The sequence below is a fragment of the Drosophila takahashii genome, chromosome 2R, assembly GCF_030179915.1.
Source record: "Drosophila takahashii strain IR98-3 E-12201 chromosome 2R, DtakHiC1v2, whole genome shotgun sequence".
Classification (NCBI taxonomy): domain Eukaryota; kingdom Metazoa; phylum Arthropoda; class Insecta; order Diptera; family Drosophilidae; genus Drosophila; species Drosophila takahashii.
Window position 1 is genome coordinate 18849238 of NC_091679.1, and position 25541 is coordinate 18874778.

At 41.2% G+C, this 25541-nt stretch overlaps 3 protein-coding genes across 3 annotated transcripts; 2 read left to right on the plus strand and 1 right to left on the minus strand.

The window, feature by feature from the left end:
- Positions 1-1803: 1803 nt before the first annotated feature.
- On the minus strand, positions 1804-6984 carry LOC138912198 (uncharacterized). Its single transcript, XM_070212065.1, has 5 exons — positions 5027-6984; positions 3950-4655; positions 3014-3640; positions 2161-2947; positions 1804-2087 (listed from the first exon to the last, which is right to left on the minus strand). The coding sequence occupies exons 1-5, from the start codon at positions 6982-6984 to the stop codon at positions 1804-1806; spliced, it is 4362 nt and encodes a 1453-aa protein (XP_070068166.1).
- Positions 6985-8594: 1610 nt separating this feature from the next.
- LOC138912199 (uncharacterized) lies at positions 8595-9443 on the plus strand. Its single transcript, XM_070212066.1, has one exon. It carries the CDS (start codon positions 8595-8597, stop codon positions 9441-9443), a length of 849 nt encoding a protein of 282 aa, XP_070068167.1.
- A 1963-nt stretch (positions 9444-11406) lies between these two features.
- Positions 11407-13014, plus strand: LOC138912200 (uncharacterized). The gene is made up of 2 exons (XM_070212067.1): positions 11407-11480; positions 11994-13014. Exons 1-2 carry the CDS (start codon positions 11407-11409, stop codon positions 13012-13014), a joined length of 1095 nt encoding a protein of 364 aa, XP_070068168.1.
- The last annotated feature ends 12527 nt before the right edge of the window (positions 13015-25541 follow it).

Sequence of the window (25541 nt, forward strand, 5' to 3'; positions counted from 1 at the left end):
CAATAGTCGCCGCAATAAGTTCAATACAAATTGGGCTGCGGAGAAGTGAATACGCAAAGAGTTTTTGTCGTACTGATTTAATTGAATATTTCATGGGGTTTATATACATGTTCTTGGGTCAAAGGGTATTTACTTAGGTCTACTTTGGGTTACATTTATCAGATACATGGTTTATCCTATCAAAACAATACCAGGTGGCTACAGACATGATAACTTCTTAAGATAGCGAAATTCCCGCGAGGTACGCGTGCAGATGGTGTCAGGACGTGACCGATCGTGGGATTCCTTTATGACCTGACGTCACACATGTGTGCACAGGCCTGCCTGCATCGACCTAAATTTGTTTAGGTAGGTGGACATTTAGCAGCGACGACTTCCAATCTTATCAATAACTGGCGGTGGCCACTGCGGACTATTTTCTTCTCAGACGAAAATTGTACACTAGTCGTCCCAGAATTTATAGTCAAGCCCAACGCCATGAGTCCAAACCACAAAGGCGAAGCGACCACCAAGCTAGAAGCTAGCTTCATTGCGGCAACAACGATCAAAGGCGAGGACAACATCAAACGTTTAGCTGACCGCGTAGAATCCAACTCAAATGAGCAGCGGAATCCCTAGACTGCAATGTGCAGATTCTAGAGGCATATTTTCGGCAGTTATCCCAGCTGCAAACTAGAATCGAAGAATTAGACATCGACGACGACGGACGCGCAGTGGGATAAATCCTATTTGTTGAGACAAAAAGCAAATTAAAATCACTCATCAACAAACAACGGCCTCCACGAGTCTAGTTTTCTAAATACAACAACAAGCGCTCATCAATCCCGGTTGCCAAGTTTAAAGTTGTCAAACTTCGACGGAACCTACAGCAACTACAAACGATTCGAGGGAGCGTTCATTAACCTTGTACATAGTGATCCCATAATTCCTCAGATCGACAAATTCAACTATTTGCTAAACTGTTTGTCAGGACCAGCACTTGAAGTTGTCAGTGCGTACCAAGTGACTGAAGATAACTACTCCAAGGCATTCGATCAACTCAAAGAGCGTTATGATAATAGCGTACTTATCTTTTTAGATTCCATCACGAACCTATTCAACCTTCCAGCGATCGTCAAGCCAGATGCGGCAGGACTTCAGCGGCTAATTGATACATCGTCAGCTATCCGAGGATCTCTCCTTTCTTTGGGCAGCGCGGATGACATTATGTACGCGATAATGATCAACTTGGTTCTTGCAAAAGTGGATGCAGATACTCGCCTCAACTACGATGAAAAACAATTTTTCGACAAGCTACCCAATTGGGACGACTTTTGTAAAACACTTACACACCGATGCCAGTTCCTAGAAGGTCGTCACCGGAGCTCAATCAAGAACCGCCAAAGTGATTGGAGTCAGAAGCCAAAGGCATTGCCAAGTTCATTGTCGAAGGCATTTGTTACTACACAGGCTAGCTGCGTTTACTGTGAGTGTACGTTCCCTAGCGAATCTAGGGTGAAACCAAAACGCGTGCAGTTAGTTTGCTGGTCTGATTTCAAGTCGTTTATTGATCGGGAAGCCCTTAACTTCGAGCCGAAGGTTAAGGTCTCCAAATTCTACAAATTAAGATATACATGTTGCGAATCGGTAATGTTTACAATAGGTACATGTTGCGAATAGGTAATGTTAACAAGAATGTTGGTAGAGTAAATAGTATAGGAATAGGTTCCAAGCAAAGAAATAATTTCATAAAATAAAATTCATTAAACTCGAATATAATACAAGGTCCAAACATACTCCGCCCGTTGAAAGGTGTACAACCTTTCAAGAACCATATTGGATCGGCAGAGGTGCGATCTTGCAGATTGGTCGTCGTATAACTCCTTTGGCCGTTTGAACATTGACCACACGAACTTTGTTGTCCTCTCCACTGATCGAGTTGATAATGCGTCCAGTTAGCCAGTGCTGGGGAGGGCTATTGTCCTCATGTATGAGAACAATCTGACCAGGTTCGAGGTTTGCAATTGGAGAAGTCCATTTTGCTCGCATCTGAAGCGTGTGCAGGTAATCCCGCCGCCATAGGTCCCAGAGGCGTCTTTTTGTGTATGCTATGGGATCGTGTTAGATACGATAACTTGCTGTCATCCACTGCTGGTTCCGGGAGTGCCTTGAGGGACGAACCAGTGAGGAGGTGACCAGGGGTGAGAGCTTCCCCGTCATTGGGATCCTCTGAATGACCAGCAATTGGCCGAGAATTTAGGATGGCTTCGGCACCTATAGCGATCGTCTGCAGTTCCTCGTATGTCATCCCGCTGTCCGACATACATTTGATAAGTAGGTTCTTCATAGATTTAACCGCCGCCTCCCAGAGTCCACCGAAATGTGGAGCTCTTGGCGGAATAAAGCAGAATTCAACTCCAGTGTCGTTGCTGAAGGTTTCCAGATCCTGCTTAGTTTGCTGACTAAAGAGTTCTTGCTTGAAGCGGTTGAGTTGGACGCTGGCTCCAGTGAAATTTGTCGCGTTATCACAATATATGCGACAGGGACTGCCCCGACGAGAAACAAAGCGCTTCAACGAAAGAATAAATGTATTAGTTGAAAGGTCTGAGAGCAGCTCTATGTGGACCGCCTTTGATGAGAAGCAAACATAGATCGCCAAATAAGTCTTATGTTGCACCTTGCTGCGTATGCGATAGGATGTTAAGAACGGTCCACACAGATCTACTCCAGTTACAGTGAATGGTCTGACGGTCTGCAGTCGGTCAGAAGGAAGCGAACCCATGATTTGGTTCGCAAGTCTGGGCTTGTAATGGTAGCAGTGGACGCACTGCCTGACTACAGATGATGCCAGTTTTTTGGCGTTAGCCACCCAAATGTGTAGACGAAGTAGTCCCACAAGCGCTTTGGCTCCAGCATGCATGTTAGTCCTATGCAAGTGATTGACAAACTTCCAGGTGAAATCATGGTCCTTTGGGAGGAGCATTGGATATCTCGCGTCGATAGGAATTGGGGCTCTAGTTAGTCGACCTCCTACTCGTAGAACGGTGAGTGTGTAGGTTCCTACTTCTACCTGTGACAAGTAAGGCGAGAATCCTCGAATTGTTTTGTCCTTGATTTCCTGATTTTTGGCAAGCTGTGAGATTTCCTTTGAGAACGAAGCATTATGAATTGCAGCAACGATGTGTGTGAATGCCTGATTTAGTTCTGTGGGTGCGATGGCCATTGCGTCTTGAACTGAGAATTTCCTGTTGGCTGGAACTCTGTTGAATACACGAAGGACGTACGCTACTATTCTGAGAATACGTCGATAGGACCCAGTGCGATTGACAATTTCTAGCATGACGCTTCCGAGATGTGGATCATCCGCTATCTTTGGTTTGTCATCTGTAGATTGAATGCTGCTGCATGCGAATGAGACTGCCTTCCGCTTCTCCAAGTAGAGATCATCAAATTCACAATCTGGAGGTGATTGTGGCCAGAACTCCGGATCTAATCTGAGGAATTCAGGGCCAGAGAACCAAATTGTGTCCGATAATTCCGAAGCTGCGCATCCGCATGAGACGATGTCTGCTGGGTTGCTCTTTCCTGGTACATGTCGCCAAGTTACATCAACCGATTGTTCTTGAATTCTGGATACTCTATTGGCAATAAAGCATTTGAGCTGTGATGAATGTAGATTTATCCAATGAAGCACAATTTGCGAATCAGTCCAAAAGATTGTCGAATTGATTAAGTTTGTGAACTTGTGCTTAATTTTTTGCCATACGTTGCAGAGCAGACTTGCTCCACATAACTCCAATCTCGGTAGCGAGAGTGCCTTGGTTGGCGCTACCTTTGACTTTGAAATTATCAAGCGTGATATAAACTTGCCGTCGATTTTTGTGCGCAAATAAATGCAACAGCCATATGCATGCTCTGATGCATCTGAGAACCCATGGATTTGTCCTAGCTGATGTGGTGACGAATTTACAAATCGAGGTATTTCGACTTGGTTGACGTTCTGGAGATCCGACTCAATTCGATGCCAGTCCACGTTGAGGTTAGATGGGAGAGTGTCGTCCCATCCAAATCCTTGCAGCCAGAGTTGTTGAGCGAAGATTTTACAGCGAACGACCACTGGGCTGAGCAAGCCAAGTACGTCGTAGAGACGAGCCAGGATTGAAATTACGCGTCGTTTGGTAATCTCTCCGCCCGATGGCAACGCATATCGAAAACAAAATACGTCCGATAGGGGCTTCCAAGACATGCCGAGGGCCTTCGTCACATTGTCTCCGTTAGGCTTGATATGAAACTCCGTATTTGTTTCAATGAGATGACTTGCGTTCCATTTTGCAAGTGCCAGCCCTGCGTCTTCGAGAATCGTGTTAACTTCGAAGACCTTCTGCTGCAGCTCTTCGATGGAATCTGCCCCTGTCAGCAGATCGTCGACGTACATGTCTTCGAGGAGTACGGAGGCGCCAACAGGATACTGCTCTTGTTTTCGTTGGGCGATGAACTGAAGACTCCGTATTGCTAAGAATGGTGCGCATGCCATTCCATAGGTCACCGTATTGAGCTGATAGATTTTCAGCGGCTGCTCACCTGAAGACCTCCAAAATATAAGTTGAAACTTGCGATCGTCGGGGTGTACCATAAATTGTCGGTACATTTTAGAGATGTCTGCACTGAGAGCGTGTCTGTGAATGCGAAATGAGAGGAGTGTTAGTAAGAACGTCTGTTGGATGGTTGGGCCGACCATAACAATATCATTGAGCGACATGTTGCTCGATGTTGTAGCTGACGCGTCGAATACTACACGTAGCTTCGTGGTGGAGCTGTCCGGGCGTAGAACTCCATGGTGGGGAATAAAGTAGTGTGGCTGGGTGAGATCAACATGATCTCTAATCTGCATGTGATTGAGCGAGAGATATTCGCTCATAAATTGGCTGTACATATCCCGTAGCAAAGGGTTGCGCTCTAGGCGCTTCTCCAGTTGTAAAAATCGAGATTTGGCTGTCTCCATTGATGTGCCCAGAGCGTCAGGGGAGTGCTTGAATGGTAAACATACCTGAACGCGACGGAGGCAAGAACTGTCACCTGAGAATTGAAGTGGTTTTCGCAGGCTTCTTCTTCCTCTGTGAGTGCTTGACGTTCTGTGCTCAGTTCTTCTATTTCCCAAAAGCGCTGCAAGTTGACGTTGAGATCGCGAACGCTTTCCGTTTTGCACATGAATGCGTGTGCCTTTACACTTCTAGGCTCGTCAATTCTGCCGCCAAGCAGCCACCCAAGTGAGGACTTTTGCAGATAGGGTAGATTTGGACCCAGAGAGATTTTTCCTTCTCCCAAGAGACCAAAGAATTCCTGGATGCTGATTAAAATGTCGATCTTGCTTGGTTTGTAGAAGAAAGGATCGGCCAGTTCGATTCCGACCGGAAGCTTCCATCCGTTGGTTTCGACAATGCTTTCCGGCTGGCTTTGAGTGATGGATTTGGTTATGGCGAATTCGAGCAACCATTCCCCGTGTCCGATTCTTGACTTTACTGATGTGGTGACTGAGAATTTCATTTTTGCACGTGCATCTGCAATGCCACAGATGTCATATTGTTGCCGAACACGGGTCAGTTGGAGCCGCTTTGCCAATTCTTCGGTGATGAAGTTGATCTCCGATCCGGAGTCGAGGAGAGCTCGTGCTTGTTGATAGGACCCACAATTGTCTTTGATAAGAACCACTGCAGTTGGAATGAGAGCACGTTTGGACTGTCTGGCTAGAAGGGATACTGCGTGCGTTGTGCAGTGATCCGCTTGAGAAATGTCATCCATTGGCTGTGATGCTGTGATGACCTGTGTGTATCGGTGCAAACAAGTGTGGTGCAGTCCGCGGCATACGCGGCACTTAAATTTGGAACTGCACTTGCCTGCCATGTGCCCCTTTCCGAGGCAATTTATGCACAAGGATAGTTGCTTTGCGATGTTGAATCGCTCATCCACGGTGAGTGCAGCAAATGATGGACATTTACCGATGTTGTGATCCGTTGATTTGCATTTTAGACAGGTGTTCTGGGCGGCGACAAATGCCTTACGTAGGTTGCCGTGGCGTTTGTCGGTTGGTTTCTCCTGGCGCTTCTCTAGCAGCCGCTCCTTATTGATGCAGGGCGCGCTGCAGTCCAGGAATTCGCTGTGTCGGCTTAGCGTTTTATAACAGTTGTCCCAGGATGGCAACGTGTCATAATCTTGAGATCGATTGTAGGCCTGGCGAGCATCTGAATCCACCTTCAGGAGAACGTTGTGGATTAGAATTGCGTTGAGAATATCAGTTTCTGAGCCGAGTGATAGCAATGACCCGCGCAGTGCAGAAACGGTGTCCAAGATACCACGCAGTGAATTTGCGTCTGCGGGTTCCATGATGGGTAGGGCGCACAAGCTAGATATGTGCTCCAGAAAGATGAGTACCTTCTTGTCGTATCGCTCCTTGAGGCGATTCATGGCTTTGGGATAATTGTCTTCCGAAACTTGAAAAGACGACACAACACTCAAGGCGGTGTCGGACAAGCAACTAAGGGGATAATTGAACTTGTCGACTGGGTTAATTGTGACGTCATCGTCCACCAAGTGCGTAAATGCAGTCATAAATCGGCTGTACTCGCTGTATTTTCCATCGAATTTGGGCAATTTTAATGAAGGCAATCGAGTGTGATGTGACTGGGAAGAAGTAGAATTTAGAAAACTGGTGTCGTCTATTCTTTCGCGTTTAAGTTTGGAGGAGCTGCTGAGAATGGCTGCCTTGGTTGAGATGAAAAACTCATCGAGGATCTCTCTCTCTTTGTTTTCTGGGTCTAGACGCTCAATGTTGGATTGAATTTGAGACGCTTGCCTGAAATGAGCGTCTAGCACCTGCGCTCGGCAATCCAATTCTGCGGCAGTCATCCGATTATCAGCTTCCACATGGTTCTTGAGGTTCTTCATGGCCAGAAGTAGGCTGCTCTTTTCTTGTAAAAGAGTAGCTAAACGTTCTTCCGGCTTGGCCATCTTATTGCGTCGTAATTATTTTCCAAGTACCGCTTTCCACTAGTGATGTGTTTCCAAAAGCCCTTGCTGAGTGTGACCGTTTGTTGGAAGTATCGATAAGTCAGTACTTGGAATTCCACTTTCCAGTGAACAGTGTTGCCAGATGAAGAATGTAGATCAAAAGAGAGAACCAAATGATTAGGTTCCACTACGAATGTGTGGGTTATGAGACGGTTACATAACTGTGGTTATGTAATCGATGCGACGATGCTCCAATTTTAGTTCCTTTTGGTTAATGATTCTGCCGCTCGGACAGATCGAAATGGTGCGAGGAGGAACACGAAATTGGTGCCACTATGATTTGATTACTTTCAGCGATGACGATTATATTGTCACGAAGAAATGTCACGAATTAGGTACCGGGTAGTAGATGCGCGAACGATATCTCGCCACAAAAGCTGTGTGTTGATCCGACTGATCAAATCTACGGTTGACCTTTTCTAAACGAGTTCGCCAAAGTATGCGAATTGAACTTGAAATTGAACTTGATACAGAACGTGAGTCCTGTCACGGTCGCCAAAATGTACGTTCCCTAGCAAATCTAGGGTGAAACCAAAATGCGTGCAGTTAGTTTGCTGGTCTGATTTCAAGTCGTTTATTGATCGGGAAGCCCTTAACTTCGAGCCGAAGGTTAAGGTCTCCAAATTCTACAAATTAAGATATACATGTTGCGAATCGGTAATGTTTACAATAGGTACATGTTGCGAATAGGTAATGTTAACAAGAATGTTGGTAGAGTAAATAGTATAGGAATAGGTTCCAAGCAAAGAAATAATTTCATACAATAAAATTCATTAAACTCGAATATAATACAAGGTCCAAACAGTGAGTCAGCCACTCATTATATATCTCATTGCAAGGCCTTTGCTAAAATAAACTTAGCTCAACGGAAGGATTTCGCAAAAAATACATTCCTCTGCTTCAACTGCTTACGGAAATCTCAGACTGTAACCGAATGCTCATCTAATTCGAGGTGCAGAGTATGCCAAACAGCGCATCACACTCTCCTGCATGAATTCTCACCAAATCAAGGGCATGTAGCATCCATCGGGGGTTGGTCAAAAGTATTACATCAGAGTCAAGCAACAGCTCTGCAGGCACCACAGATTTCTCTTTTAGCACGTACTGCAAAGGGAAGTCTCATACCAACAGCGGTAGTCCATATCAAGGACGGAAACGGCCAGTTTCAGATAGTCAGAGCGTTATTAGATTCAGGTTCGGAACTTAACTTGATCACGGAGGAGACTGCGAAGCGCCTGCAGTTATCAAAATGCCGCGTCAGCCAAGCTATCAGTGGTATTTCTGACACCTCAAGGCAAATCAATTATAACGTACATACAACTCTAAAATCACGAGTTTCGGACTTTCAATGGACATCCAATTTCGCGGTGATCGCATCTATTTGTGCTCAACAACCTAGTGAGGGTGTTGACATAACAGACTGGAATATGCCAGAAAGGATCGTACTAGCTGATCCAACATTCTTTTAACCCAGCAAAATCGACATTCTGATCGGAATTGAAGGATTCTTCGAAGCCATCCGAGTTGGAAAGTGCACAATGGGTACGAACATGCCCACGCACATCAATACAAGTTTCGGATGGGTAATTGGTGGAAGTACGATGTTGCCTACTGAGCCGGAGCGCTACAAATGCAATTTCGTTCCAGATCAACCATCTCTAGATGAAATCGTGTCACACTTTTGGAAGGTGGAAGAGTATCAAACGCCACGACAAACTCTTACCGAAGAAGAACAGCTCTGTGAACAGCATTATGAGAACACAGTTGCTGTTGGATCCGACAATCGCATTACCGTTCGACTTACATTTAAGGAATCACCACAAGCGTTAGGCCAATCATACGTCAGCGCCGCCAAACGTTCTTCCCTACTCGAACGTAGGCTTAAGAACAATCAGTCCTTAAAGGAATCATATGTTCAATTCATGCGCGAATACATCACAACAGGTCACATGTCACTCATAAACGACGTTGACAAAAGAGAGCCCCATTTCTTTATTCCCCACCATTGCGTGTTACGGCCCCAGAGCCTAACCACTAAGCTACGAGTAGTGTTTGATGCTAGCGCAAAATCTTCTTCCGGCGTAGCATTGAACGAAATTCTAATGGTAGGACCCACAATACAACAAGATTTAATCACGACATTGCTTTCATTTCGGCTCAATCGTTACGCTTTATCAGGTGACATATCAAAGATGTATCGCCAATTTGTAGTTGACGAGCGAGATAGAAAGTTTCAGCTGATTCTCTGGAGAGAAAACGATACAGACATGCTACAGATCTACCAACTAAATACTGTGACCTACGGTGTCTCAGCAGCTCCCTTCCTTGCCATTCGGAGTCTGTTCCACATAGCCAAGTTAAACGAATCAGAATCTCCTCTCGCCGCTGCAGTACTATGAACTGATCTATATGTCGATGATCTTCCTACAGGCGCAGACGATATAGACACTGCACTACAAAAGAAAACGGAAGTCTCAAAAATACTAAGTCAGGCTGGATTGATGATGACCAAATTCAACAGTAATTCACCCATACTAGGTAATTCATCAGACGGCGAAATTTCAATGCAGCTGGAGGTATTGAAGTCAACGAAAATGCTTGGATTAGCATGGCAGCCATCAGACGACGTATTCATTTTCCAGTTCAAATTCGAGTTTTCTCCAACTTCTACTAGACGGACTATTCTATCAGAAGTATCACGAATATTCGACTCGCTTGGACTTATCGCGCCCGTCCTCATGAATTGCAAAACATTCATTCAAGATTTAGTTATCCCAACGATCTCGGATCTCTGGGACAACTTAAAAAATGACTTGCCCAACTTATCCACAGTGAAACTTCCACGATATGTATCAACCTCATAACAATACCAAGGCGAGCTTCACGGATTTGCGGACCCCTGCAAACGAGGATACGGCTGCTGCCTTTACATTCGCAGCATAATCAATAGTGTAGTAAAGGTCAGCTTATTAGTTGCAAAGTCAAGAGTCGCTCCAATTCAATCCTTGTCAATCCCAAAGCTTGAGCTCTCTGCAGCCAAGCTGCTTAATAGAACATATCAAAAGTTCAAACACAAACTCGAGCCTTACATCTCAAAGGTATACTTTTGGACCGATGCGTTCTACAATGGCATGGGAAACACTCGTCGCAATTGCCAACTTTTGAATCTCACAGGATATCTGAGCTTCAGTCGTACACACAAGATGTTGAATGGCGCTACGTATCAACAAGCAAAAATCCTGCGGACATCGTATCCAGAGGATGCTCAGTAAAGGATCTTGAGCACAACATGTGGTTTACTGGACCCGACTTCCTGAAAAGGTCGGAAAGCGAATGGCCTTGTCTGCCTAATCCAGTAAATCCACCCCTCCAGTCATCAAGCGAGTTGCAACCCAAATCTATGATAGTTGTTGGGGAAGATTAGAATAAAGTTTAAATTTTAACAGAATCTGCAGCCATCTGGTAAACGACAAAAGCCCAAACGCGTTCGCTTATGTTTCTCGTGTGTATTACTCTCTCTCTCTACTCGCAACGAACCTGAAGGGAGATATTATCAAATAAACATAATAACGTCTAAAAAACCACGCAATTATTACTAATTTAGCTGGGCTTGAAAGAATATAAATTTAAAGCTGCGTATGACCGCAACATTCGGCGACCGTGACAGGACCCAGACAAATAGTAAAGTTCGCGTGGCTGTTTAGAGGTTATAATATTATTTCATAAAAGCCGAGAACCAATCCGACATTGGCGAGCCTGCAACCGCAGCATCTTCAGTGTGATCGTCGTTGAAGACACCATCAAGGCACGCACTGGATTCCCGCAAATCAAAAGGCGCAACATCGGCAGTGGATCGGAAAGGCGCAGGTCGCAATCGCTTGAAAACATCTCCACAAGCGGGATTAGTACAACCAAGACCATTCCCTCCCTCTACCCGACCAGTGAGATTTGCCGCTACAAAACCTGCAACATTCGCACATACGCAAATACGCCGTAATTATATAATCGTGTGCCACGCACACAATAACCTGTGAGTAGACTTACAAATACATACAAACATAAAATTCTTGCTGGTAGTGTGATTACTTTGCTGAAGGTGGTCAATTACGGCAGAAATAACCGTTGCTTTACGCATACCAATACGTGCTGATTCTGTGTCTGCTTTTTGCTCAAAACTATAACGCCGGGCTGCACACGTGGTACAGTTTCGCCTTCAGACTAGCTTTTCGTTTCTTCTTTGAACCGTAGTTTCTCAGCTCTTTACTCTGTCGCCCTTTCGTACAACCGTTTAAAATGACCAAAGATTCGGCAGCAGAGGCAGTTGACGCAAAATTGACTCCCCTTCGACTACAGCGCTCAAAAATGGAAGCCAACATCGAAAACTTAGCGGCCAGAGTGAACAGGGAGTCCGATGCAACCGAGCTCAACCACGAAGAGTTAGATTGCCATTTACAAATTTTGGAGTCTTACTTTCGCCAGTTGTGTCAATTGCAAACACGAATTGAAGAGCTGAATTATGCGGACGACGGTAGAGCTAAGGTGGAAACATTGAAACATTAAAGCCAAAAGCAAAATAAAATCTTTAATGAGTAAACACAACCATTCAGCAGACGTCAGTGTTTTGAATGCCTCCGCCAGTGTACATTCTTCCCGATTGCCAAACTTGAAGTTGCCGCACTTCGATGGCAAATATTCAGACTACAAGCGGTTTGAAGTCGCTTTTACAAATCTCGTGCACAGTGACCCTGGAATCTCAGATATTGACAAATTCAATTATTTGCTGAGCTGTGTGTTGACAAATTCAATTATTTGCTGAGCTGTGTGTCAGGCGCAGCCTTGGAGGTAGTCCAAGCATTCCAGGTCACTGAGGAAAATTATTCAAAGGCATTCAAACGGCTGAAAGAAAGTTACGACAACAACGTGCTTATTTTTCTCGATTCCATTTCTAGGCTTTTCAACTTGCAATCCATCTCGAACCCAGACGCTACAGGATTGCAACGCCTTGTGGACACATCATCAGCGATACGAGGATCATTATTATCATTGGCATCACCGAACGACGTCATGAACGCTATCATGACAAACTTGCTTCTATCTAAGGTCGATGCCGAGACGAGGTTAAGCTACGATGAGAAGCAGTCATTTGAAAAGCTTCCAGACTGGGACGAGTACTGCAAGTTTCTGACACACCGCTGTCAATTCTTGGAAGGCCAATCACGCGCCATCATCAAAGGTCGAGCCATCGACACACAGCAACGACAAAAGACAAACCACATGCATTTGTCCAAATCGTTCATCACAACAAATGCCAGTTGCACATACTGTGACCCGGGCAGTCACTACATCACACAATGCAAGTCGGTCTCTGCACTTCAACTCATGCAGCGGAAAGACTTCGTAAAGAAAGCCATGCTTTGCTTTAATTGCTTGCGCAAATCCCATGTTATTACGGATTGTTCATCCAAATCTCGGTGCAAGGTTTGTCAGGGCGCTCATCACACTCTTCTGCATGCGTATAGCCCAAGCCCAATTAAGGCTGATTCGATGACAAACCAACCACAACAAAGCCTAGTTCCAGAACACGCTGATTCTAACCAGCACAGCAGACCTAGGGTGTCTCTAATAGCGCGCACGGCCAAAAGAGGCATCATACCTACAGCACTAGTTCAGATCAAGGATGGACATGGAGACTTCCAAATTGTTCGGGCACTTCTAGACTCAGGATCCGAGGTGAATCTGATCACCGAAGAAACTGCCAAACGACTCCAGCTAGAAAAGTCTCGCGTTTCTCAGTCCATAAGTGGGGTTTCTAATACTACTCAAACTGTAAACTACAACGTTTATACAGTTATTAAGTCTCGCGTCTCGGAATTCAAGTGGTGTTCTCATTTCGCCGTTATCAAACGGATTTGCAACCACCAGCCCAGCGAACCAATTGACATCTCACAATGGGACATTCCAAATGGATAAGTTTAAGCGGATCCAAACTTTGATCAATCTCATAGGATCGACGTGCTCATAGGAATAGAAGGATTCTTCGAGGCCATTCGCAGCGGCAAGTGCGAGGTTGGCCCAGGAATGCCCGCATTTATCACCACACCTCGCAAATTCAGCGACCTACAAGTGCAATCTCATTCAGGAAAGGATGTCTCTCGACGAATGCTTGCACAAGTTCTGGGAAGTGGAAGAATACAAAACCGCACCTCAGAGATTTAGTGAAGAGGAGCAGCTTTGCGAGCAACATTATTCCGACAACGTAGCTCTCACAAGCGACGGCCGTATTCAAGTGCGGCTCCCCTTTAAAATCGAACAACAAAGGTTAGGGCAATCGTATGATAGTGCATTCAAACGATTCATAATGCTGGAGCGCAGACTCAATCGCAATCCATCACTGAAGGAGCCCTATATCCAATTCATGAGGGAGTATATTGAGCTTGGACACATGTCTCGCACTACAACAGTGGACACAAGCATGCCACATTTTTATATCCCTCATCACTGCGTTCTGCGTCCGGAAAGCCTAACAACCAAGCTTAGGGTTGTCTTCGACGCGAGCGCTAAAACGACGTCAGGCCTAGCCCTCAACGAACTTTTAATGGTAGGCCCAACCATACAACAGGATCTCATCACGACTCTTCTTTCATTTCGACTAAATCGGTATGCACTTTCTGGGGACATATCAAAAATGTATAGACAATTTTTAATGTATGAAAGAGATCGGCGATTTCAACTGATTCTGTGGAGGGAGTCTGAGAGTCACACCTTGCACACTTACCAGTTGAACACTGTAACGTACGGCGTATCAGCTGCTCCCTTTCTTGCAATTCGCAGTCTTTTTCAAATCGCTAATCTATATGAATTAGAATTTCCACTTGCAGCTCAAGTTTTGCGTTCGGACTTATATGTTGACGACCTTTTAACTGGTGCCAATGATATCGAAGAAGCTGCTCAGAAAAAGACGCAAATTACAGAGCTACTCAGCAAGGCGGGATTAGCCATGACGAAGTTCAACAGCAACTCAGCTGTTCTAGTGGAATCCTCTGACAACGAAATCCCGATGCAACTAAACGAATGCAAATCAACAAAGATGCTTGGACTCGCTTGGCAGCCTTCAAAGGGCTATTCCACAACCAGGTGGAATTTTCGGAGAATCCGACCAGGAGAACAGTGCTTTCAGAAGTGGCACGAGTTTTTGATTCACTTGGATTAATTGCGCCCATAATCATGAACTGCAAGATATTTATCCAGGATCTTGTTCTAAGGAATCTGTCGTGGGATGAACTGATCCCAGAGGATTTAGTCAATACTTGGAACCTTTTAAAACTTGACCTTCAAAACATTTCACAAATACAAGTTCCGCGCTTCGTCTTCACATCACCCCACAACAAGGGAGAAATTCACGGGTTCGCAGACGCATCCAAGCGTGGATATGGGTGTTGTTTATACGTGCGCACAGAAGTCGACGGAGTTATCAGAATCCACTTTCTAATCGGCAAATCAAAGGTAGCACCCATCAAAACTCTGTCCATCCCGAAATTAGAACTCTCTGCAGCAGTTTTACTTAGTCGAACCTACCACAAGTTTCAACAGAAACTGCAGCAGTACATATCCAAAGTGTACTTCTGGACTGATGCAAAGGCTGTATTGCAATGGCTTCGCAAGCATTCATCAGCTTTGCCAACCTTTGAATCCCATCGAGTTTCGGAACTTCAGCAATAGGATAAGAACAACGAGTGGCGTTATGTGCCCACTGCGAAGAATCCCGCAGACATAGTGTCTCGCGGCTGTAGCGTTTCGGAGATACAAGAAAACATGTGGTTCACCGGTCCAAACTTCCTCAAGCTTGCAGAAAAGGACTGGCCGACTCTTAAAGAATCTGTTGCTTCACGACAAGAAACAGATCCTCCATTCAAAGTTCAGCTACAAACCTCATTAATCAGCAACATTGAGTCGTCGGTTGATATGAACATCATTGATCAGGTGATCAATAATTCATCGTCTTACATAAAATCTTTGCAAACCCTTTCCTTTATCTTCCGCGTTTTTAATAAAGTTCTTCCAGCTTATAAACCAATCACTCAAGAACTAGTTCATGTGCCAGCGACCGAGCTCACTGACACGTTTTGGCGAATAGTAGCACATGTTCAACACTCAGCATACAGCAAAGAAATAGGTTTGTTACGTAAAAATAAAGTTTTACAGCCAAGCATGCAGACACTGGCACCTTTTCTTCATGAAGTCAAGACAAGAAATGCAACACTGGTCGTGGTTCGAGTCGGCGGAAGATTGGCAAACGCACACATCCCGTTTGACGCAAAGCACCCACCGATTCTACCTAAGGATCACAAATTCACAAAACTTTTCGTAGAATTTCTTCACAGGTCAAACTTGCACGCCGGACCAAAGGTGCTGCTATCCTTGCTACGTGAAAAAATGTGGGTCGTCAATGCTTGAGACCTAACGAGGAAGGTGGTACGCGCCTGTACACACTGCTTCCACTACCGGCCGCGTCTATTATCTCAGATCATGGGAAACCTCCCATCTGACCGTCTACTTAGAGAGCGCCCATTCTTAGTCACCGGAGTCGACTTTTGTGGGCCTTTTATGACGTCCTACAAAATAAGAAGCAAATCACCGTACAAGACCTATGCGTCAATCTTCGTCTGCTTTACCTCTAAAGCAATCCACATTGAGCTTGTGGCTGACTTGACAACTATTCTGGTAAACGACAAAAGCCCAATCGCGTTCGCTTAAGTTTCTCGTGTGTATTACTCTCTCTCTGCCCTTCTACGATTCTACTCGTAACGAATCTGAAGGGAGATATTATTGAAGTCAGCAAATAAACATTATAACGTCTAAAAAACCACGCAATTATTACTATTTGAGCTGGGCTTGAAAGAATATAAATTTAAAGCTGCGTATGACCGCAACAATAGTCAAAACTTCGAGTGATATTGTAGTACCCAGCATTCTAGATATACGCTATTCTTCATTTTTAGAGTATTTAATAGGGTCCCTGCAGCTAGACATTCAACTGTTCAAAATGTAGTACACGTGCCAGCGATCGAGCTAAATCAATCGTTTTTGAGAATCGTAGCACAAATTCAGCAATCGGTATACAGCACGGAGATCAATTTATTACTGAAGGACAAGCCATTAAAGGCTAGCTTCCAAGGACTTACTCCGTATTTAGACAAAATGCGTATCGGCAATGCAATCCTGATCCTGGTGAGAGTAGGGGGAAGACTGGATAATTCCGATCTGCCATACAGCGCTAAGCATCCAGCCATTTTGCCAAAGCAGCATCGCTTTACACGGCTATACGTCGAGTTCCTGCACCGTTCCAACCTACATGCAGGACCGAAGGTCTTGCTTTCCTTACTTCGCGAAAACGTTTGGGTCATCAACGGCAGAGCGTTAGTGCGTCAAGTGGTACGGGAATGCACTCACTGCTTCTACTACAAGCCTCGCCTTATGTCCCAGATCATGGGAAATCTCCCTCCAGATCGACTTGTCGGCGAACGCGCATTCCTAGTGTCAGGGGTCGATTTTTGCGGTCCCTTCTTGACCTCATACAAAATTCGAAGCAAGTCGCCGTACAAAACTTTCGCTTCAAAATGAAGGAGTTCCAAACTGCATTACTGGAGCCGGAATCCATCAGTCTTCTTGAGTCATACAGCGCTCGCAAGGGATTCTCATTTTGTTTCATCCCTCCCAGAGCCCCACATTACGGCGGCCTTTTGGAGGCGGCTGTCAAATCAGCTAAAACGCTCCTGCTAAAAAACATCGCAGAAGCAAACTTTACATACGAAGAGCTCCTGACCGTCCTCGCAGAAGTCGAAGCCATATTGAATTCACGCCCCATTGCGCCAGTATCGGACGACCCAAATGATGGAGCTGCATTGTCGCCGGCCTATTTCCTAATTGGGTCACCTTTATTGTCTGCACCAGATGAATCTCTCTATAACCTAGCAGAGGAGGACGACGACTCCAAGTTGCGCTATCTAAACAGATGGCAACGCGCGACATTCATCAATCAACACTTTTGACACTTTACGGGCGGGACCACCGAGTACGAGTCGTGGATCTGCATACCGCTAAAGGCCCTTTGAGTAGGGCAATTCATAAATTAGCTCCTCTTCCTTTTGATTGTAATTGAAAGATCTGCGTATTTTCAACGAGGGGAGTATGTCGGAGGAGCATTTGAATATAACGTAAATTTAGTTAAAACAATGTAACTGTATGGCAACTCTGTAAGCTAGGGCTAACGCGTTGCAACTACTACCTAGTGTTGCATAACGTGGCTTCTAAGCTCGCAGTCTACTACTGAAATACTCTCGACGACGACGCACATCACGCGCCGCTTTTTCTCGCAATAAATTTATAACCAAATTCTAAAGCCGACTTCTTATTCTTGTACTGCGCCCGGTGACCATAAAACAAGTTCGGCAGCGATCGAACAATGGCTAACTTTGTTGTTAAACAAAACGGTAAATCACTATGTAAATCATGGATACTGTATGGATAGTCCAAGTCCACTTCTAAAATATAACCATAATGTCCATCGCTTGGAATATTTTCTACTATTAAATTTTCTATGTCTATGGGAGACAATCACTTTAACCCTTGGTAAGGTAAAGGTTGAGACATTGCCCAACCATACAAATTATTTGCGTCTAAATACATTAAAAATTATGACTCTTTACTATCATCATAGTCACTTAAATATTCATTATTTGCTTTACTATATCTGTGACACCATTGTACCAAACCACCCCGAATTCCACTTTGTATAAATTTATACATATCAATATCAGTTATTAACTATAACTCTATTTGTGTGGTTTTCAGCATTGCCTGCCAAGATAAACCTGGTGTTGTATAAAAATGAGCTGGGTCAAAAGAATAAATTGTCATGCAAATTAAACGGAAATTTTCAAAAACGTCAGTTAATAATAATACATAAGTTTTTTTATTACAGAATTACAGGAAAATTGTCAACAAACTTTAATAGCATGACTATAATCCTCTTGAGAATATTGCTTTTCAGTAAACTGATTATAAAATTGGTATCTTGATGGTAAACAAGTTTCATCTAGTCTATTCTCTGAATCAAGATATTCATATGGGAATACACCTCTCTTCCGCATAAGCCCAAATTCATTTTCACAACTAAAATGTGATCTTACTGATTTAAGTTTATCATCTTCTAAATTGGACGCTGAGGCATCTAGACTAGATGACATAAATCTAAATGTGTCTAGAAACCAGGGATCGTAAATATCACAGGTCAACAAAATGGACTTTATTAAAAGGTGCAGCCCTATTGGCATTAAAATATGTTAATATAGACGTATATAAGCATATCTGCATACTTCGTTTTCACGTTTAACGGGTGGTATTTGGGCAATTAAAAAAAATAGCAACATTTAATGATTTGATTTAAGATATCTTCGAGGGTCTGTGCTCAAATTTAATAAAACCTATACCAAAAAACTGCTTAGATGCCCTTTTACACAATTGTTTTTAAGGTTCCATCGTAATTTGATTTAATTAAAGCCTATGAGCCATTGAAGTAATTTGTTTACCTCTATTCCCAACCAACTTGATGCGGTGAACAGGCTTAAAAAAATACAAAGAAAAATCTGTGCCCTAAAATATTTTACAGGCATCTAGAGGCGTCTTTCAGAGGCGTCTTTGGCTGCACCAAAAACACTGTCGGCCTGTGTAAGAGTTAACCTATTCAAACAAATTGACATATAACTCTTATTCTCCAATTTTTATTATAAAAGTTGACAAATAACTCTTACGCTTCAATTTTGATTATAAAAATCATACCTTTCTGTTGATATGCCATATGTCCCTAGAATAATTTTTATAGTTTAATAAAACTAATGTTGTTTATTTAACAAGAGTGTTCAAAACTGAAAGAAGAGGATGATTCGAATCCGACTTAATCTCAAAAAAGTTAGAGTTATATGTCAATTTTTTTGAATAGGTTAACCCTTATTTACGATCCCTGCTAGAAACCTTATCTCAAAACTGTTTCTACATTCATTTCACTAGTTTACAGCCGAAATGCTTCCCAGCAATTGATGGCAAATTCTGTTAGATTTGGACCCCTAGATCACGAAAATTGCACAAAATTTTTTTTCGATGGCACAGTTTTTGTTTAAACATTTTTTAAAGTTTGAAATGTTAAATTTCGGACTTTTTTCGAATTTCTTCTTATATCTCGGCAGATATCCACTCGGTTGGGCCAGTTTTAGTTTTATTTTAAAGTCAATAGATCAGAGCTTAACTTTGCCATACAGACCAATATGATTGGATGAGTAATGGCAGCGCAGAAGCTCGACAAAGATGAAAAATGTGTTTTTTGGTCGTCTGTAAGTCGGCTGTATATATCGTAAAAACTCGAAATAAATCCGTTGAAAAATCATAATGGGTACAAACTTAAAGTTTACATCCTACCGAACAAAACAAGCCGGATATGGCCCAAATCCATGGAAAACTGGATTTATGGCGGATTTTTAAAGTTCGGATTTTTCCACTTTTTTCGGTTGACAAAGTCCAAATTTAAGATTTATCATAGGCGGCGACATGTAAACAAAAATAATTGGTGTTGGCAGCCGGGTCACTAAATAGCTAAATCAGATATTTAAAAGCTAGAAAATTATTAAAGTGAATTTAATTTTTTAATTAAGGTTACTTTTTTCATAAGAATGAACTATCCAAATGGATAGTACTTAGTTAAAAATACTCACAGTCATAACGCAAGCAATTTTATATTTTTAAAGGAATTTTCAGAAATGAAATTTATTTTATAATTTTCTAGCTTTTAAATTTAGCTATTTTTTGACCCGGCTGCCGTCACCACTTATTTTTGTTTACATGTCGCCGCCTATGATAAATCTTAAATTTGGACTCTGTCAACCGAAAAAAGTGGAAAAATCCAAACTTTAAAAATCCACCATAAATCCAGTTTCTAATGGATTTGGGCCATATCCGGCTTGTTTTATTCGGTAGGATGTAAACTTTAAGTTTGTACCCATTATGATTTTTCAACGGATTTATTTCGAGTTTTTACGATATATACAGCCGACTTACAGACGACCAAAAAACACATTTTTCATCTTCGTCGAGCTTCTGCGCTGCCATTACTCATCCAATCGTATTGATCTGTATGGCAAAGTTAAGCTCTGATCTATTGACTTTAAAATAAAACTAAAACTGGCCCAACCGAGTGGATATCTGCCGAGATATAAGAAGAAATTCGAAAAAAGTCCGAAATTTAACATTTCGAACTTTAAAAAATCTTTAAAAAAAAACTGTGCCATCGAAAAAAAAAAGTGCTATTTTTGTGATCTAGGGGTCCAGCACTAACAGAATTTGCCATCAATTGCTGGGGAGCACACCAAGAATATTATTTTGTAAACTAGTGTTTTCAATGTTTTTCATTACTGAAATAAAGTGCTCCTTGTGTATGGGAATAACTTTAATTTCTCCAGGTATAAGTGTTAATTCTTTGATAAACAAGTGACAATCATACTTGGAAAAATTATGGAAGAAAACTGTATAAAATTAGACGTTTTTAATTCTAAATTACATAAAGAATGAGCTGCACCCCTGTATCTACCTGTATAATGACAATGATCTCGAATCTTATCACCCGCTAAAGCCTTCTCACAAATATGACAATTGAGGGCAAACTCAAAATCATAATCGTCCAGTGGACTCATTACTATGGGAACAACTTTGCTCAAATATTTTGTATGAATAGTTTTTAAGATATTTACAAGGGAATTAACAAAATTAATAGTTGAATCACCTCCCGTTTCCATTACGAATTTATCTAAACTAGAATCATATGCACACTTTATAAAGTAAGCATATGAAATTGGTACATGTTCATTTAATTAAATAGTTTAGGAATTACATCAATATTTTTACGACGAAGTATGCACTCGAAATCTGCACTGCGAACGGAACTTTTAGTTGAGGACGCACTGCCGTATATTTCAATGTCGATTTATATGGGCTTGGGAGAGTGGCAACCTTTCCACTGCAAATCTCCTTGTGACGAAGTGCGTAACTTGCAGTTGATGAAAAATTTAAGCAGGTATTGCAAAACCATTCCCGTCCTTTATGTGATCCTCTTTGTGAAGTCATTAGTCTATTAAATAAAAGAAAAAATAAAACAAATAAAGTAACATAATAAGTAAAAGTAGGTCTATAACAAGTAAAATTCGTACCTTGAAGTATTTTTAATCCATATGTAGTGACCGAGTCCGTTTCCTTCCAGGAAGAGTATATTTATATGCGTCGGCTTTTCAACTCCAGATTGATAAAGAGTCTAATTATACTTTCACTTTCCTCGTCGAATCCAAAAACGTTAATGCTCAATGTAACGTTTTTTTGTATGAAAATGTTTATGTCCTTTATTTTGAGTGGGAATGTCAACCCACTGAAGTCCAAATTTATTCCAGATGTTAAAACAATTTTTTCGGCAATTATATTAACCTTATATGTGTAGCACATACAAGGGTTACGTGTAATCTTTGTAAGTGCAGTATGCGTCATTGGTCTTTTGGACATAAATAATTGCTCTTTTCGAAAAAAGCTTGGGTGGTGTTGGGATAAATGAGGATCCAGATAGCGGTTAATTTTTATTGAAATTCATTTCCAATCGAATTGAAGCATATTATTTAAATGAGATTTTAAAGCATCTCCTGCTTCGAAAAGGAACTCTTCTGGGTATCTTAATTCCTCTCCTTCATTAACATATATATTGTTCGCGCCAAAGCGGCGCTTCCCGTTTCTTGGGAACCGGCCCTGGACTCTTAACATCCGAGAGAACAGTTTCCTCCAGATCGCTCGCATCTCACTCTCTCGTACTGTACCTCCGCTCTCCAGGCCGCTCTTGAAACTTCCACTCGGTAGCTTTAAGTTAGTTCTAATTTCCAAGTGTAACCGGAAAGTCGAAAGTTAAAGTCAATAAATCGGGGTGTTTATAAAGTGAAACGAAAACATTTCGGCCGTTTGCATTGACTTCTCGGGATCGGTACCAACACACAAGCCCTACTAGAAAAGCCCGCCCACCGCCAGTTCATGGTCCTTCGAGCCGGATAATTCTAGAAGAGGAGACGAAGTTCCAGCACCACCGTTCAACCAGGCGGATTTTTCCTAATTTTTCTTCCATCAATTCAAGATAAGTACGACCGTTCTTATTTCTACGTATTTCTGCCGACCAGCCAGATATTTCCAATTTTTCCAATCCAACTTCGTATATCTGTCTGATCGGCCACTCCATTTTCATACGGTCGCCATTTTCCGACTTCCTTCTTCATATTTCCCCATTTCCATATTTGGGTTCATACGGACATACAATCCAGATGCACACTTTTTAATGTACGTACACTGAAAAATTTTTTTTTCCTAAATTTTAGAAAATCGCCATAAAATGAAATTTTTTCTTAATTTTAGAAAATTTTCTGAATTTTAGAAATTGTTTTCTTGAATCTAGGAAAAAAGACCATAAAAACAGAATTTTATGAAAAACCTTTCTAAAATTTAGAAAAATGATTTTTTTCTTAAATCAATGGTGCTTTTTCCTAGTTTGCTCTCCAAAAGTTTTCTTAAATTAATGGCGATTTCGCCATTAAATTAAGAAAAAATGTACTTCAGCCCTTCCTAAAATCTAGAAAGTCGCCATAAAAAATACGGTAAATTTTTGTAAATTTTAAGAATTTTTCTGAATTAAAAAAAAATGTTTTCTTGAAAACAAAAAAGTAGAATTAGAAAATCACCATAGATTTAAGAAAAACTTTTTGTATTTCTTTTATGCTTCTCACTCTTTCTTCGAAACGAAAAAGAAGAAGACAAGGGGTTAGTCCGCGGCGCGTTGCGACGACAGTTTTGGCGTATGTATGTATATGTTTATGTGTGTTTGTGCGTATGATCGAGAATTTTCTTGTGCGTAGCTGTAACTTTTATTGCGTTGTTGTTTTGGAAATGCAGTCTCTCGCGAGAGAGTTGCTTGCGTTGCGCTGCATTTTGAACCCTTGTGCTCAGATTTGGAGCATTCAAAGTAATAAGTTTGTGTTGAGCCCATTTAAGAAAGTTAAAGTGCGATCCCTCTAAGAGGCAATTAATAGGTAAGCAATTTAAATAAATTTAAATATAAATTTGGTAAGTGTGTGAAAATTTATGGTAAGCAAAGGCCATACTATTGCAGGCCGCAAATACTATCCTTCTCTAATATTAATTTTTATTTTCGATTGCAGGAATAATTTCAATTTCAGGTATTGTTGATAATTTGGCAGTAAGTAAATTTTAATAATAGGTAATATATTAAATACCTACTTAATATTAATATTAATAATTTTTATCTTTTTTGTTTTCTTTTCTTTTTTCTTTTTTGTTTAGGAAATATTTATAATGTAATTTTTATCTTTTTTTGTTTTCTTTTCTCTTTTTTCTTTAGGAAGTTATTATTATCTTATTTTTATCTTTTTTGTTTTGTTTTCCTTTTTTGTTTAGGAAATATTAATAATTTTCTTTTCATCCTTTTTATTTTCTTTTCTCTTTCTTGTTTAGGAAATAAAATAGTAAAATAAATATTATATTATTAAAATAAATAAAATTTTCTGAAAATAAAAAAAGTCCTTTCTTATTTGAAGAAAAAAAATTCTATTTTCAAGAAAAGTACTTTCTGGATTTAAGGAAATTTTCCGCAATTTCATGGCAATTTTTCTTGATTTTAGAAAAGTATTTCTGCTTTTCAGAAATTTTTTTCTAAATTTTAGAAAATTCCTTTCTAAGAAATACGGTAAATCGCCATCGACTGAAATTCATGGCGAATTTCTTGATTTAATGGCGATTTCGGGCTGTTTTTTTTTTGAGTGTACGTACATATGCCTGACCAGCGCATGATAAATCTTAAATTTGGACTCTGTCAACCGAAAAAAGTGGAAAAATCCAAACTTTAAAAATCCACCATAAATCCAGTTTCTAATGGATTTGGGCCATATCCGGCTTGTTTTATTCGGTAGGATGTAAACTTTAAGTTTGTACCCATTATGATTTTTCAACGGATTTATTTCGAGTTTTTACGATATATACAGCCGACTTACAGACGACCAAAAAACACATTTTTCATCTTCGTCGAGCTTCTGCGCTGCCATTACTCATCCAATCGTATTGATCTGTATGGCAAAGTTAAGCTCTGATCTATTGACTTTAAAATAAAACTAAAACTGGCCCAACCGAGTGGATATCTGCCGAGATATAAGAAGAAATTCGAAAAAAGTCCGAAATTTAACACTTCGAACTTTAAAAAATCTTTAAAAAAAAACTGTGCCATCGAAAAAAAAAAGTGCTATTTTTGTGATCTAGGGGTCCAGCACTAACAGAATTTGCCATCAATTGCTGGGCAGCACACCAAGAATATTATTTTGTAAACTAGTGTTTTCAATGTTTTTCATTACTGAAATGAAGTGCTCCTTGTTTATGGGAATAACTTTAATTTCTCCAGGTATAAGTGTTAATTCTTTGATAAACAAGTGACAATCATACTTGGAAAAATTATGGAAGAAAACTGTATAAAATTAGACGTTTTTAATTCTAAATTACATTAAGAATGAGCTGCACCCCTGTATCTACCTGTATAATGACAATGATCTCGAATCTTATCACCCGCTAAAGCCTTCTCACAAATATGACAATTGAGGGCAAACTCAAAATCATAATCGTCCAGTGGACTCATTACTATGGGAACAACTTTGCTCAAATATTTTGTATGAATAGTTTTTAAGATATTTACAAGGGAATTAACAAAATTAATAGTTGAATCACCTCCCGTTTCCATTACGAATTTATCTAAACTAGAATCATATGCACACTTTATAAAGTAAGCATATGAAATTGGTACATGTTCATTTAATTAAATAGTTTAGGAATTACATCAATATTTTTACGACGAAGTATGCACTCGAAATCTGCACTGCGAACGGAACTTTTAGTTGAGGACGCACTGCCGTATATTTCAATGTCGATTTATATGGGCTTGGGAGAGTGGCAACCTTTCCACTGCAAATCTCCTTGTGACGAAGTGCGTAACTTGCAGTTGATGAAAAATTTAAGCAGGTATTGCAAAACCATTCCCGTCCTTTATGTGATCCTCTTTGTGAAGTCATTAGTCTATTAAATAAAAGAAAAAATAAAACAAATAAAGTAACATAATAAGTAAAAGTAGGTCTATAACAAGTAAAATTCGTACCTTGAAGTATTTTTAATCCATATGTAGTGACCGAGTCCGTTTCCTTCCAGGAAGAGTATATTTATATGCGTCGGCTTTTCAACTCCAGATTGATAAAGAGTCTAATTATACTTTCACTTTCCTCGTCGAATCCAAAAACGTTAATGCTCAATGTAACGTTTTTTTGTATGAAAATGTTTATGTCCTTTATTTTGAGTGGGAATGTCAACCCACTGAAGTC